The sequence below is a fragment of the Zootermopsis nevadensis genome, unplaced genomic scaffold, assembly GCF_977971745.1.
Source record: "Zootermopsis nevadensis isolate Lab colony 2312 unplaced genomic scaffold, Znev_1.0 Znev_ptg000018l, whole genome shotgun sequence".
Lineage (NCBI taxonomy): Eukaryota > Metazoa > Arthropoda > Insecta > Blattodea > Termopsidae > Zootermopsis > Zootermopsis nevadensis.
In genome coordinates, this window is record NW_028259150.1 from 6,284,310 (window position 1) to 6,295,239 (window position 10,930).

Here is a 10,930-nt window from a genome sequence, read left to right on the forward strand (position 1 = left end):
CTGAACAGCGACGTAAAGAACTACAACATCAGACATATTTAAGAAATAAAGAAAAGCGAAGTAAAACTTACATTGATAAACGTAGAAAAACTTATTCAATAAGAACCGAAGGGGAAAAAAGCAGACGAAGATTTGTAAGTGTGGGGTTGGACGTAGAAAGTTGAGTGACCAAGAACAATTGGCCTCTGAACAGCGACGTAAAGAATTACAACATCAGACCTACTTAACAAGTAAAGAAAAGCGAAGGGAGATTTACATTGATAAACGTAGAAAATCTAATTCAGCAAGAACAGAAGAACAAAAAACAAACAAACGATAATTTGCAAGGGTGGGGTTGGACGTAGATAGATGACTGACCAAGAAAATTGGCCTCTGAATAGCGATGTAAAGAACTAAAACATCAGACGTACTTAACAAATAAAGAAAGCGAAGGGAGACCTATATTGATAAAACGTATTTAACAAGAACACAAGAACAAAAAATCAGACGAAGATTTGAAAGGGTGGGGTTGGACGTAGATAGTTGACTGACCAAGAACTGTTGACCTCTGAACAGCGACGTAAAGAACTAAAACATCAGAACTATTTAACAAATAAAGAAAAGCTAAGGAAGACATACATTGATAAACGTAGAAAAACTTATTCACCAAGAGTAGAAGAGAAAAAACGAAGATATGTATGGATTGGGTTGGACGTAGAAAGTTGGCTGACCAAGATCAGTTGGCAAGTGAACAGCGAGGTAAAGAACTAAAACATCAGAACTATTTAACAAATGAAGGAAAGCGAAGTAAGACTTACATTGATAAAAGTAGAAAAACGTATTCAACAAAAACAGAAGGAAAAAAATAAGACGAAGATTTGAAAGGGTGGGGTTGGACGTAGACAGCTGACATACCAAGAACAGTTGGCCTCTGAACAGCGACATAAAGAAGTAAAAAAATTGTCAGTGGAACCATGGTTCCGGAGAATTTGACGTAAATACGTCTATACAGAAAGGAAGTTTATATATTGGCTTTATTCTAAAAATTTTCTTTGTACCTGCTTTACAATTGAGTAAAGTTTGATTAAGACATTGCTTATTTAACTTGAATTAGTAAGGCTTCAGATGGGTCTGGGATAGATGAATGTAATGTAAAGTAATGTAAGGTAAGGTAAGGTAAGGTAATATAATGTAATGTAAGATAATGTAATGTAATGTAAGGTAAGGTAATGTAATGTAAGGTAAGGTAATTTAATGTAATGTAAGGTAACGTAATGTAATGTAAGGTAAGGTAAGGTAAGGTAAGGTAATGTAATGTAATGTAAGGTAAGGTAATGTAATGTAATGTATGGTAAGATAATGTAAGGTAAGGTAATGTAAGGTAAGGTAAGGTAATGTAAGGTAATGTAAGGTAAGGTAATGTAAGGTAATGTAAGGTAAGGTAAGGTAAGGTAAGGTAAGGTAAGGTAAGGTAATGTAAGGTAACTATGTAGGTAACCATTGTTGTTTATTTGTTGATGAACACATGGCGTTTCCAAGGTAACATAACAATGAAGTTACACTTTTTCATTTCCCAGGTAACATAACAATGAAGTTTGACGTTTCCTGGGTAACATAACAATGAAGTTACAAATTTTCGTTTCCCTTTTTTCGTTACATTTTTGCCGAATGACACTGACCCTAAAATATAGACGTATTTACGTCAAAATCAGATTAGAGAAAGTGCTCCGAATAAGACACTAAATTAACACCCCGAAGGGGGATAGTTCAGTGTCTTACTCAAGATTTTAAAACGCATCCAACCCCCCGAAGGGGGAGTTAGTCAAGTGTTTTAACCCGCCCATTCGGGGCTGAGAGTTAGTTTACTTTCTTACTCAAGGGTTAAAACACTAGAATGAGACATAAACTAACCCTTCCGAAGGGGGGTTAGTTTAGTGTCTTACTCAAGAATTTAAAACGCAACCCCCCCCCCTGAGGGGGGGGTTCGTCAAGTATTTTAACCACCATTCGGGGGGTTGTTTAGTTTCTTACTCAAGGGTTAAAACACTTGAATGAGACACTAAACTAACCCTTCCGAAGGGGGTTAGTTTAGTGTCTTACTCAAGATTTTAAAACGCAACAAACCCCCTTCAAGTGTTTAAACCCCCATTCGGGGGGTTAGTTTAGTTTCTTACTCAGGGGTTAAAACACTTGAATGAGTCACTAAACTACCCCCGAAGGGGAGTTAGTTTAGCGTGTTACTTAAGATTTCAAAACGCAACTAACCCCCCCGAAGGGGGGTTGTCAAGTGTTTTAACCCCCATTCGGGTGGGTTAGTTTAGTTTCTTACTCAAGGGCTAAAACACTTGAATGAGACACTAAACTACCCCCTCCCCGAAGGGGAGGTTAGTTTAGTGTCTTACTAAAGAATTTAAAACACAACTAACCCCCCGAAGGGGGGGTTGTCAAGTGTTTTAACCCCCCATTCGGGTGGGTTAGTTTAGTTTCTTACTTAAGGGCTAAAACACTTGAATGAGACACTAAACCCCCCCCCCCCCAAGGGGAGGTTAGTTTAGTGTCTTACTAAAGATTTTGAAAAGCAACTAACCCCTCCGAGGGGGGGTTGTCAAGTGTTTTAACCCCCCATTCGGGTGGGTTAGTTTAGTTTCTTACTCAAGATTTTAAAACGCAACCAACCCCCCCCAAAGGGGGGGTGGTCAAGTGTTTAAACCCCCCATTCGAGCGGTTAGTTTAGTTTCTTACACAAGGTTGGTGGCGTTTTACAAACTTGAGCAACCCTCCCTAGGAGCTCCGAAAGGAGCGCCCTGCTCTAGTATTTAAAAATTCAGCCCATACTGCAAAAAAAAATACTACACTAAGAAAGAAACACAAAGTAATAATTATTTTAATTAATTTATAGTTCTAAAATTAAAGAATATGGCATCATAGGTCATTCTCTCCCTCTCTTTTCTGTCACAGCACTAGGTCTTGTAAATACAGTATATGATTACCAAGTGACAAAACAGTGATGGATAATGTTTTTGGCATATCTTACATCATCTCATAACATCCAGTCAGATGGGCTGGAAGGAAATGGACACAGAAGGATTTCATGTTAAACATGAGTTATGTTAGAAATAAACTGTATTTTGAGAAAGACCCAGGCGAAGAATGGGTGCTTAGCTGATACTGGATAAAATAAGATGTTCATTAATAATTTTTCATGTATTTCGGTCCTTGGGTGTACATTGGATAAATTTAAATGTTTCTTCCACTGAATTCAATTCATTGCAATATTGCATTATGTGAAATTACATATTCTTTCAGATGATGCAGCAGAGATGGCACCAAATAAAGAAATGGACACTGTTGCTATGCCAACACAGAGGCCGCTGAATGGTGCGGCAGCAAGGCAGGATGAGGTGGTGGTTACATGGAATGCAGGCTGCTGGACTGACTGGCAGCTTCCTGTCTTGGTTGTACTATTTGCTGGTCTTGGAGTTCTAGCTGTGATATTTGTGGTAAATATTGTCATAAGAGTACACAAGTTTTCTCCTGAATCTGTATGGTTCCATTAACTCTGTTGTATAGATAGAAAACTTTTTTTGACATCTTCTTGGGCTAATCTCCTAATGATTATGGTTAATGGACAGTTCATGTCTTTGTTATGTTTACTGGCACATGTGGTTTTGTACATTAATTTATAATCCTAGAATTTTTCTATGTCTCTCAGTTACTCAGTCATTGAGATGGAAGTGGTGTTTATGATTGGTTATGTCTCTTCTTACCTGAAATGAAACCAGAATATGGAGAAATGGTTTTCTATTGTCAAATACTGTGCCTGCCTTTGGTGAGGGAATCATCACTACAGTAAACTCTGTTATCCAAGTTAACGAGGAGGAGAAAACACATTACTGATCTAAAACCAAGTATTTTGTCACAAATTTACCTTTTTTTTAACTGATATTTATTTTAAGAAATAATTTCTGTGAACTATTTAGACTCTTCCGCATGGCAGTTAAGATTTTCCTGGCAATTGTAATGTCAGTGCATTTGAACCCTCTCTGGCTCCTGTAGTCTAGTAGATTGTCAACACACTGTATTGCCGAGTATTCCAGGGAGACATTAAGTGGGGAAAATAACTGTAATGTTATATCTTATTCATCAAATTATATCAAGTTATGCAATATGTACTATCATTGATGCAGATTCTGCTATGGCTGAAAAATCAAATGCTGTCATCATCAAGGTTGAAAGATGTAGAGCCTGCTAGTGTGGCCACAAAGTCGTGCACTCCCTCAGGGACAGGAGTAGAAGCTCAGTGGATCTTTCATCCTGTGATGAAACCTCCGTTAGAGTCTGTAGATTCATCAGGTGTGCAGCCACAGCAACCTGAACATGCCACCCTGCCAGAGGTGATGTCAGCAACTGAAGGAAAGAAAGCTGAACCCATAAGAATTAAGGCAAAAGGACTCCTAGAACGACGAGGATCCAGCGCTAGCTTAACAATAGACCTGCATCCAGGAAGTCTGGAAAACCTAGCAACAGTTGTGACACCAACCAGAGAATGGTAAGGGAAATAGTTAAGAAAACAGGAGTTTTGTGGGATTAGTCAAGGTACTTGAAACTCTCAAACTGAACCAGAGTTAACTGCATTATGCTGAATTGTGTCATGACTTGTATTTGTCTCTTCGATAAAACGTAATTATCCTTCTAGTTGTTTAAGTTGAAGGGTTATTATTGTTGATATTAAAGTACATCATTGGACTCATGATCCTGAGTCAGTTCTGTCACTCCTCTTTCTCATAATCTGTCTCCCTAAGATCTAACATAATGATTTCCACCCATTTCCTTACTCTTTCAGGAATTTATTTTCCAGAAAATTTGCCTACCACAATTCTGTATGCTTCCACCCCTTTCATGGTTATGGCTACACGTCCAGCCCATTGCAATATCTTTCATTTCAGTTCTGTAACAATACCAGTTCACCTTTATAATAATGAAGTTTGTCATTATGTAGTATCCTAAATTTCTGCCACCATATTAAGATAGTTTATTTGACTGTTGTCAAGCACTTAAATAAATGAATTGAATTGAATTTATAAGTGCAAGTGGAATCAGGACTTCATTAAAATACTAAAATATTTTGTCTTAAAAAGTATATGAAATATGGAACAGTCTTTCATAATGCTGGGTTCCTTGGCTGTATACATATTTGTTCACAGAATTTTAACATTTGAATAAACTGATGATATTGGCTGTGGCAGTAATTTTAAAATATGTGTCTTGGTAAGTGTTGTCTACATTTCAAAACTTTTGGATGTGAAATTGTACAGTTTGAAGAATCTCTTGGATAGTTAGACATCGTCCTCTCAACTTGAAAGCTCGTGTTTAATTTTAGTGTGGTTTCTGGTGGGAAAAGTGGACATTCTGTATAATCCAGTTGCTTTGATTTTTGTTTCTGCTAGTCATAATCCCACAAATGCTCCACACTCTTTACTTTTATTACTGTAATTGTTCAAGAACTGCATATTGTGGAGTTACATTTTAACTAATGAACTACTAATTCCAATATTGTTTCAGTTTTGTATGGGGCAGTCAGCAGTGGTAACAAATAAACGTTTCAACCCTATATGAGTCTCCATTAAGTTTTTTCATTATTATTTCAATATGTAAACGTTGGATGAGTTGAATTCTATGGTAGCTAAGATTATGTATTTTATGAAAGAACCTAACCGGAATGTAAGAAGAATTACTTGAAACGCATCAGATTGATAACACAATGGACTTCGTTACAATAATATTAATTTAGTGCTTTGAATTACAGTACAGCCGAAGAGTACTTGTTGTCTGCTGGAAATGTTCTGAGTCGGGGCCAGTTACGTTCTTGTCTGCGTGATGCTCGGATACTTCATCGGGAGTTCTGGGATTTGCCATCTAATCATCCTGAGAAAGCAGAAGTTGCTGGCAGTGGTACAAAAAATCGTTACCGCTCTATATTGCCCAATGAGAGGTCAAGGGTCAGATTACCGGTTGGTAAAGAGGACCTCTTGGCAGGATACATTAATGCCAACTATGTCAGAGTAAGTGCAAGTAACGTGGAAAACAATGTACTACTTAATGTTTTTTGCACACTTCATGCACTGTTACTGCAGAATAGAAATGTTTGTTCAATTCTTTCAATCCCATTGTAAGTATATGTACCACCTCCTTTAAAAACCTATAACCGTATTTTGCTCAGAATGTAATTATGGGCTTTGGATTCTCAGAGTAACAGTGATTATCCCAAAACAACGGTAACCAATTGATCTTGGAGACATGTTGTGTTTTCTCTGAGGTAAGAAATGAGGCTTTAAACATTATTTATTTAGGTCATGGCTGGCTTCATGTGGTTAAAAATTATTTCCTAGTGATGGGGAAGTGTGTTTATCTCAGAAAACATGTGTTATGTTACAGATTTAAAATATGTAATTTAGTTTGAGAAAATTCTAAAACAATGTTTCAGGGCTATGATGGAGAAGAAAGAGCATATATTGCAACTCAGGGGCCTCTGCCACATACCATATCTGACTTTTGGACAATGGTTTGGGCTGAACACCCTCCTGCCATTGTGATGATCACAAAGTTATTGGAGAAGGGCCGACCGAAATGTGAAGCCTACTTTCCACATGGTGAACCAGGATCATGTGAAGCTTCAGCAAGCTATGGGGATGTAACAGTTACAGTACAGAGTCTGACTCACAGAGACGGCTATACAATACGGGAACTGCGAGTTCAGGTGAGTTTCAGTTTTGATTTACTTTCATTTTATCATACATAAGTAGATATACGAATTGTCAAGCTTACACACATTTCTGTCAGTTGTATTGCTGTAATGTATATTTTAAATAATTTTAACATAAACTTTTAGGTTATTAAACTGCAAAACTACTTTCATTTAAATTCTATGCATTTATACATCCATTTCAGAGTAGAATAAATGTTACAGCAGTGAGTTTAATTTTAAACATGCCAGTTGACACTTTATTGTAAAACTGAATACCAGTGTTCCCAAAATATTTTATTTTACCAAATTTAGTACTTAATGTTTTGCAGTAATATGGAATTTAATGTATCAGGAATACATATTGGTGAAATGTCTGAAGGAATGAACATGTCATAATGTTCCAAACCAGTTTGTGGTTGTGCTGTTTGTAGCTTCTTGCTTTACTGTGCAGAATATTGCAAAGAATTTTGTAAGGACCTGTCTGTAAGTTACACAAGTTGTGATAATTAACTAACTAGATGGCTTAGGGAACCTGAAGGTTCATCACCAAATTAACCAAAGCCCCCCACTGGTCCCTGTCCTGGGCCAGCAAAATCCAATCGCCTTCAACTCCTATCTCCCATAGATCCTGCTTAATATTATCCTCCCATCTACGTCTTGGTCTCCCCAGTGGTCTCTTTCTAGAAGGCTTCCCAACCAATACCTGGTTCACACCTTTTTCCATATACATGCATGCCAGATGCCCTGCCCATCACATTCTTCTTGACTTGACACCCTGAAAATATTGGGGGGGGGGGGGGGGGGTAGTAGAAATTTTTAAGTTCATCAATATGCAGTTTTCTCGAAACCCCATCATCTTCTCTCCTAGGCCCAAAACAAGTTGGGATGGCAGTAAGAAATTAAAATTATGTTCATAATGAAATTAAGAGCAGATTAAATTTGTGAAGTAGTAGTTGTCATGTAGTTAAATTCTTTTCATATGTATTACCTTGAGGGCTCCAGCTTAGGAATTATATAGCCAAACCCATGTGCATTATAAATTCTTGCATCAAACATCTCCTTGATAAGGAAAGAAAACATGGAAGCTGATGAGGTCAATGAAAGTGAAAGATGAAGATTTACTTGTGCCCAAACACTACATTGTGATGGCTCCTTGATGGTAGATGGAGTTGAGTGATCAGCTTCATGCTCTGGCTGTTCTAGGATGACTTCAAGTTTAGTTTTCTTTCTTTAAGGTTTTGACATGAATAATAAGTGCAGCAATGTTGTGTTTTGTTGTGTTCCATTTTACAATTTTTAAGAATAATTGGGAGACTATGTAATTTACTGCTGTAATTATTTTTTTACAGAGGGGCAGTGAGAAATTTAACCTTGTGCATTTTTGGTATGACACATGGCCCGATCATAAGACTCCACCCAGTGCTCGGTCACTTGTAGCAATGGCTCGTGAAGTGGAAGCAATTCGTACCAGTACTCATAGGTAAGGGTACCAGATTAAAGATAAAAGCAGATAATGTTTGAGAAGAAATACATGCAGGATATATCCAAAGGCAAATGAAATAAAACATTTATACTTATTTCTTAATCTGTTTAATGAATCTTTTGTAGTTGCATGTGATATATAGCATTGAATAAAAGGATGATTATGGCTAATGAATTGGAAAGAATGTGAAAGAAAGCAGTTATGATTTTTTTAACCATTGTACCCTACATTAGGTCTTGCCCCATGGTATTTAATTACAGTTAGCTTTGTGATTTCTTTTGTTTGTTTGGTTGTTTAAATTTGATGAATGTTGATAGATTTGGAGCTGTCTGCTAGTCTGAAGGTTCATTGCTTCAGTTTTCTGCATGTAAAATACATTTATTTTGATGGTGTAATCACTGAAGCTGAAACTCTTCCATGTGTCCATGTTCTACCACTGTAGGCAACTATATCTATTAAATGTAAAGGGTAGAATGTGCTTTGGCATGTCTTTCTTATGGAAAATATTCTACAAGGTATGGAATGATACTCGAGACAGTTACAGAATGTTTTTAAAATGAAATAGTAATCAGATTTCTGAAATTGTTATTTCCCCACTGCTACATTACATTCATCAGTATTTTTGTCTTTGTGAAACTTTTATCTGTATCAGATTTGAGATTTTAATTATGGTAAAGATATAAGTGTTGATCTTCTGGTCGATAGGTAGATATCTGCAAGACCACAGAAGAATAAAGGATTTAAATTCATATACTACTTCCAGCTGGACTTTAACTCTGGGGATTAATGGTTTAGTGGTATGGTACTGTAATACATGGTTAGCTAGACCTGATGTAAGCCATTACACATGGTTGATGAAGAATGAAAATTCATAGCAAGGTGATAAAGATATTGTATATGGAATAAATTGTGTTAATATTAACAGCCTTTGCAAGTCTCTGGACTATAACTGAAACCACTTGGGAATATTTTATAACATCTGTGCTATGTCTATACATTCAGGAAAGTGATAAAATTAAAATCCAATGGTTCAAATACATCACGGACTGGACACATCCCAGTTGTCCAGACACACGCCTGTCTACTCTTGGACATTAATACTATGATAGAAATATTTGTTTATGTTGTGCTCTAATACAGTTTGAATTTGAATAAATTTAATAATATCTATATTGTGGTTTGTGAAATTCTCAATTTCATAATAATTCTTCCTTATTTAGTAATCTTTTATTTATTGATGTAGAAATTTCATTATTATCCAGTTTGCTGTAAAAGTGCTTATATGAGTTTTGTGAATGTTGAAACAGGAAGTTTTTGTGAGAAAATTGTGTGATAGTAATGTATTTTTTATTACATTGTTTCAGTATGATGGAGACTGAAGGAAATTCAGTGAGCAGGATGAGCTGTGGAGGCCCTGTGGTGGTTCATTGTAGTGCTGGCATTGGCAGAACTGGCTGCTTCATTGCAGTCTCAGTTGGCATGTTGCAACTTCTTGAAGAAAATAAAGTAGACATACTTGGCATCATTTGTCAAATGAGATATGACAGGTGAACTGTTTATTATGTTACATTACACAAAGTAGTGTAGATTAGTAGGGGATCCGGTGGTCTACAGATAAGCTGCTGGTCCCTTGCCAAAAGTCCTTGGATTTGAAACTGGCCAGAACTGATGTGGAGTTGTCAGAATTGTTTTCCCATCCCTTACTTCTGACATAATCTGAATGTGAACATGGTCCTGCACCATGACTTGGAGTTCCATTCACATGTATCCCTGCTGCCATTACTATCACTGTTATAATCACAGTCATATTACAAGGCATAAATGCAATTCTTTATGGGGACCGTCTTTATTTTCAAGATACCAATGAAGATAATCAGGATGGCTGTCTTCTGGGTTGCTCACCTGAAAAGTTGATTAACTTCTACCAGACTACATGGTTCAAAAACCCAGAAGACAGCCATCTTTATACTTGTTGGTGTGATAACCTCAAATGCTTTTTACTTCTGCTGTGATTGATTGGATGGATCAAAAGTTATTTTAATAAGGAGTTTCAGCTGCAGACTTCTAAGCATTATGTGATACGGAAAGATGATGGTGATTGAAAAGTAGGTAAGCATTTGGAAGGGGACCCATTACAAGGTATCCTGATATTCCCTTCAACATACTGAGTAAAACTACAGAAAGTAGCAGCTAGTAACACTGCTGAGATTTGAATGAGTTACTTCTTGAATACAGGCCTAGGGCATTACCACTACAGCAGATATTTGGTTCTGCCATGAAAATTAAAGTGGCGATGCTCGAAATTTTCTCAAGGAAGGCTTGGTGCTGTTATGCAAAGGATTTAGTTTAGTGATTAATTCAGGTGCATGTTTGTATCTGGAGATATTGAGAATCTTGTGACAGAGCACACATTTCTCAGTTTGTTGCATTTTATGTATTGCAGTGTGATAATGACTGAACTTAATTTGCAGGGACTTCTGTGAAGTTACATATATATCCGAATATTAAGCCAACAGATATAAAATATACATGACTATCTGCCCCATTTCATTGAAGGATGTGTGTTGTTCTGAACAAGGGACTGCATCCCATTTTGGTAGTTTGTTGTAACATGGCATTAGCAGTTACATTCATGATGGTTCAAATAAGGAATAAAAATTAAGTAGTTAAATTTTGTAGAAAATGCTGTGTACATTTAGTAGTATGTAGTTCAGGATGAATTT

The 10,930-nt window shown here is 36.7% G+C and overlaps 1 protein-coding gene across 6 annotated transcripts in view; it reads left to right on the plus strand.

Annotated features, from left to right (window-relative positions):
• LOC110832958 (tyrosine-protein phosphatase non-receptor type 5) overlaps nucleotides 1-10,930 on the plus strand; it is a 35,634-nt gene that overhangs the window by 14,674 nt on the left and 10,030 nt on the right. For 5 of the 6 annotated variants that reach the window (XM_087351219.1, XM_022070462.2, XM_022070461.2 and 2 more), the window contains 6 exons: nucleotides 3,286-3,479; nucleotides 4,167-4,528; nucleotides 5,786-6,041; nucleotides 6,464-6,736; nucleotides 8,074-8,204; nucleotides 9,572-9,754. In XM_087351219.1, coding sequence (XP_087207345.1) covers nucleotides 3,286-3,479; nucleotides 4,167-4,528; nucleotides 5,786-6,041; nucleotides 6,464-6,736; nucleotides 8,074-8,204; nucleotides 9,572-9,754 — 1,399 coding nt within the window. Of the gene's footprint in view, nucleotides 1-3,285; nucleotides 3,480-4,166; nucleotides 4,529-5,785; nucleotides 6,042-6,463; nucleotides 6,737-8,073; nucleotides 8,205-8,912; nucleotides 9,053-9,571; nucleotides 9,755-10,930 lie in introns of those variants that run through there. The other variant, XM_087351221.1, reaches the window with a different exon arrangement.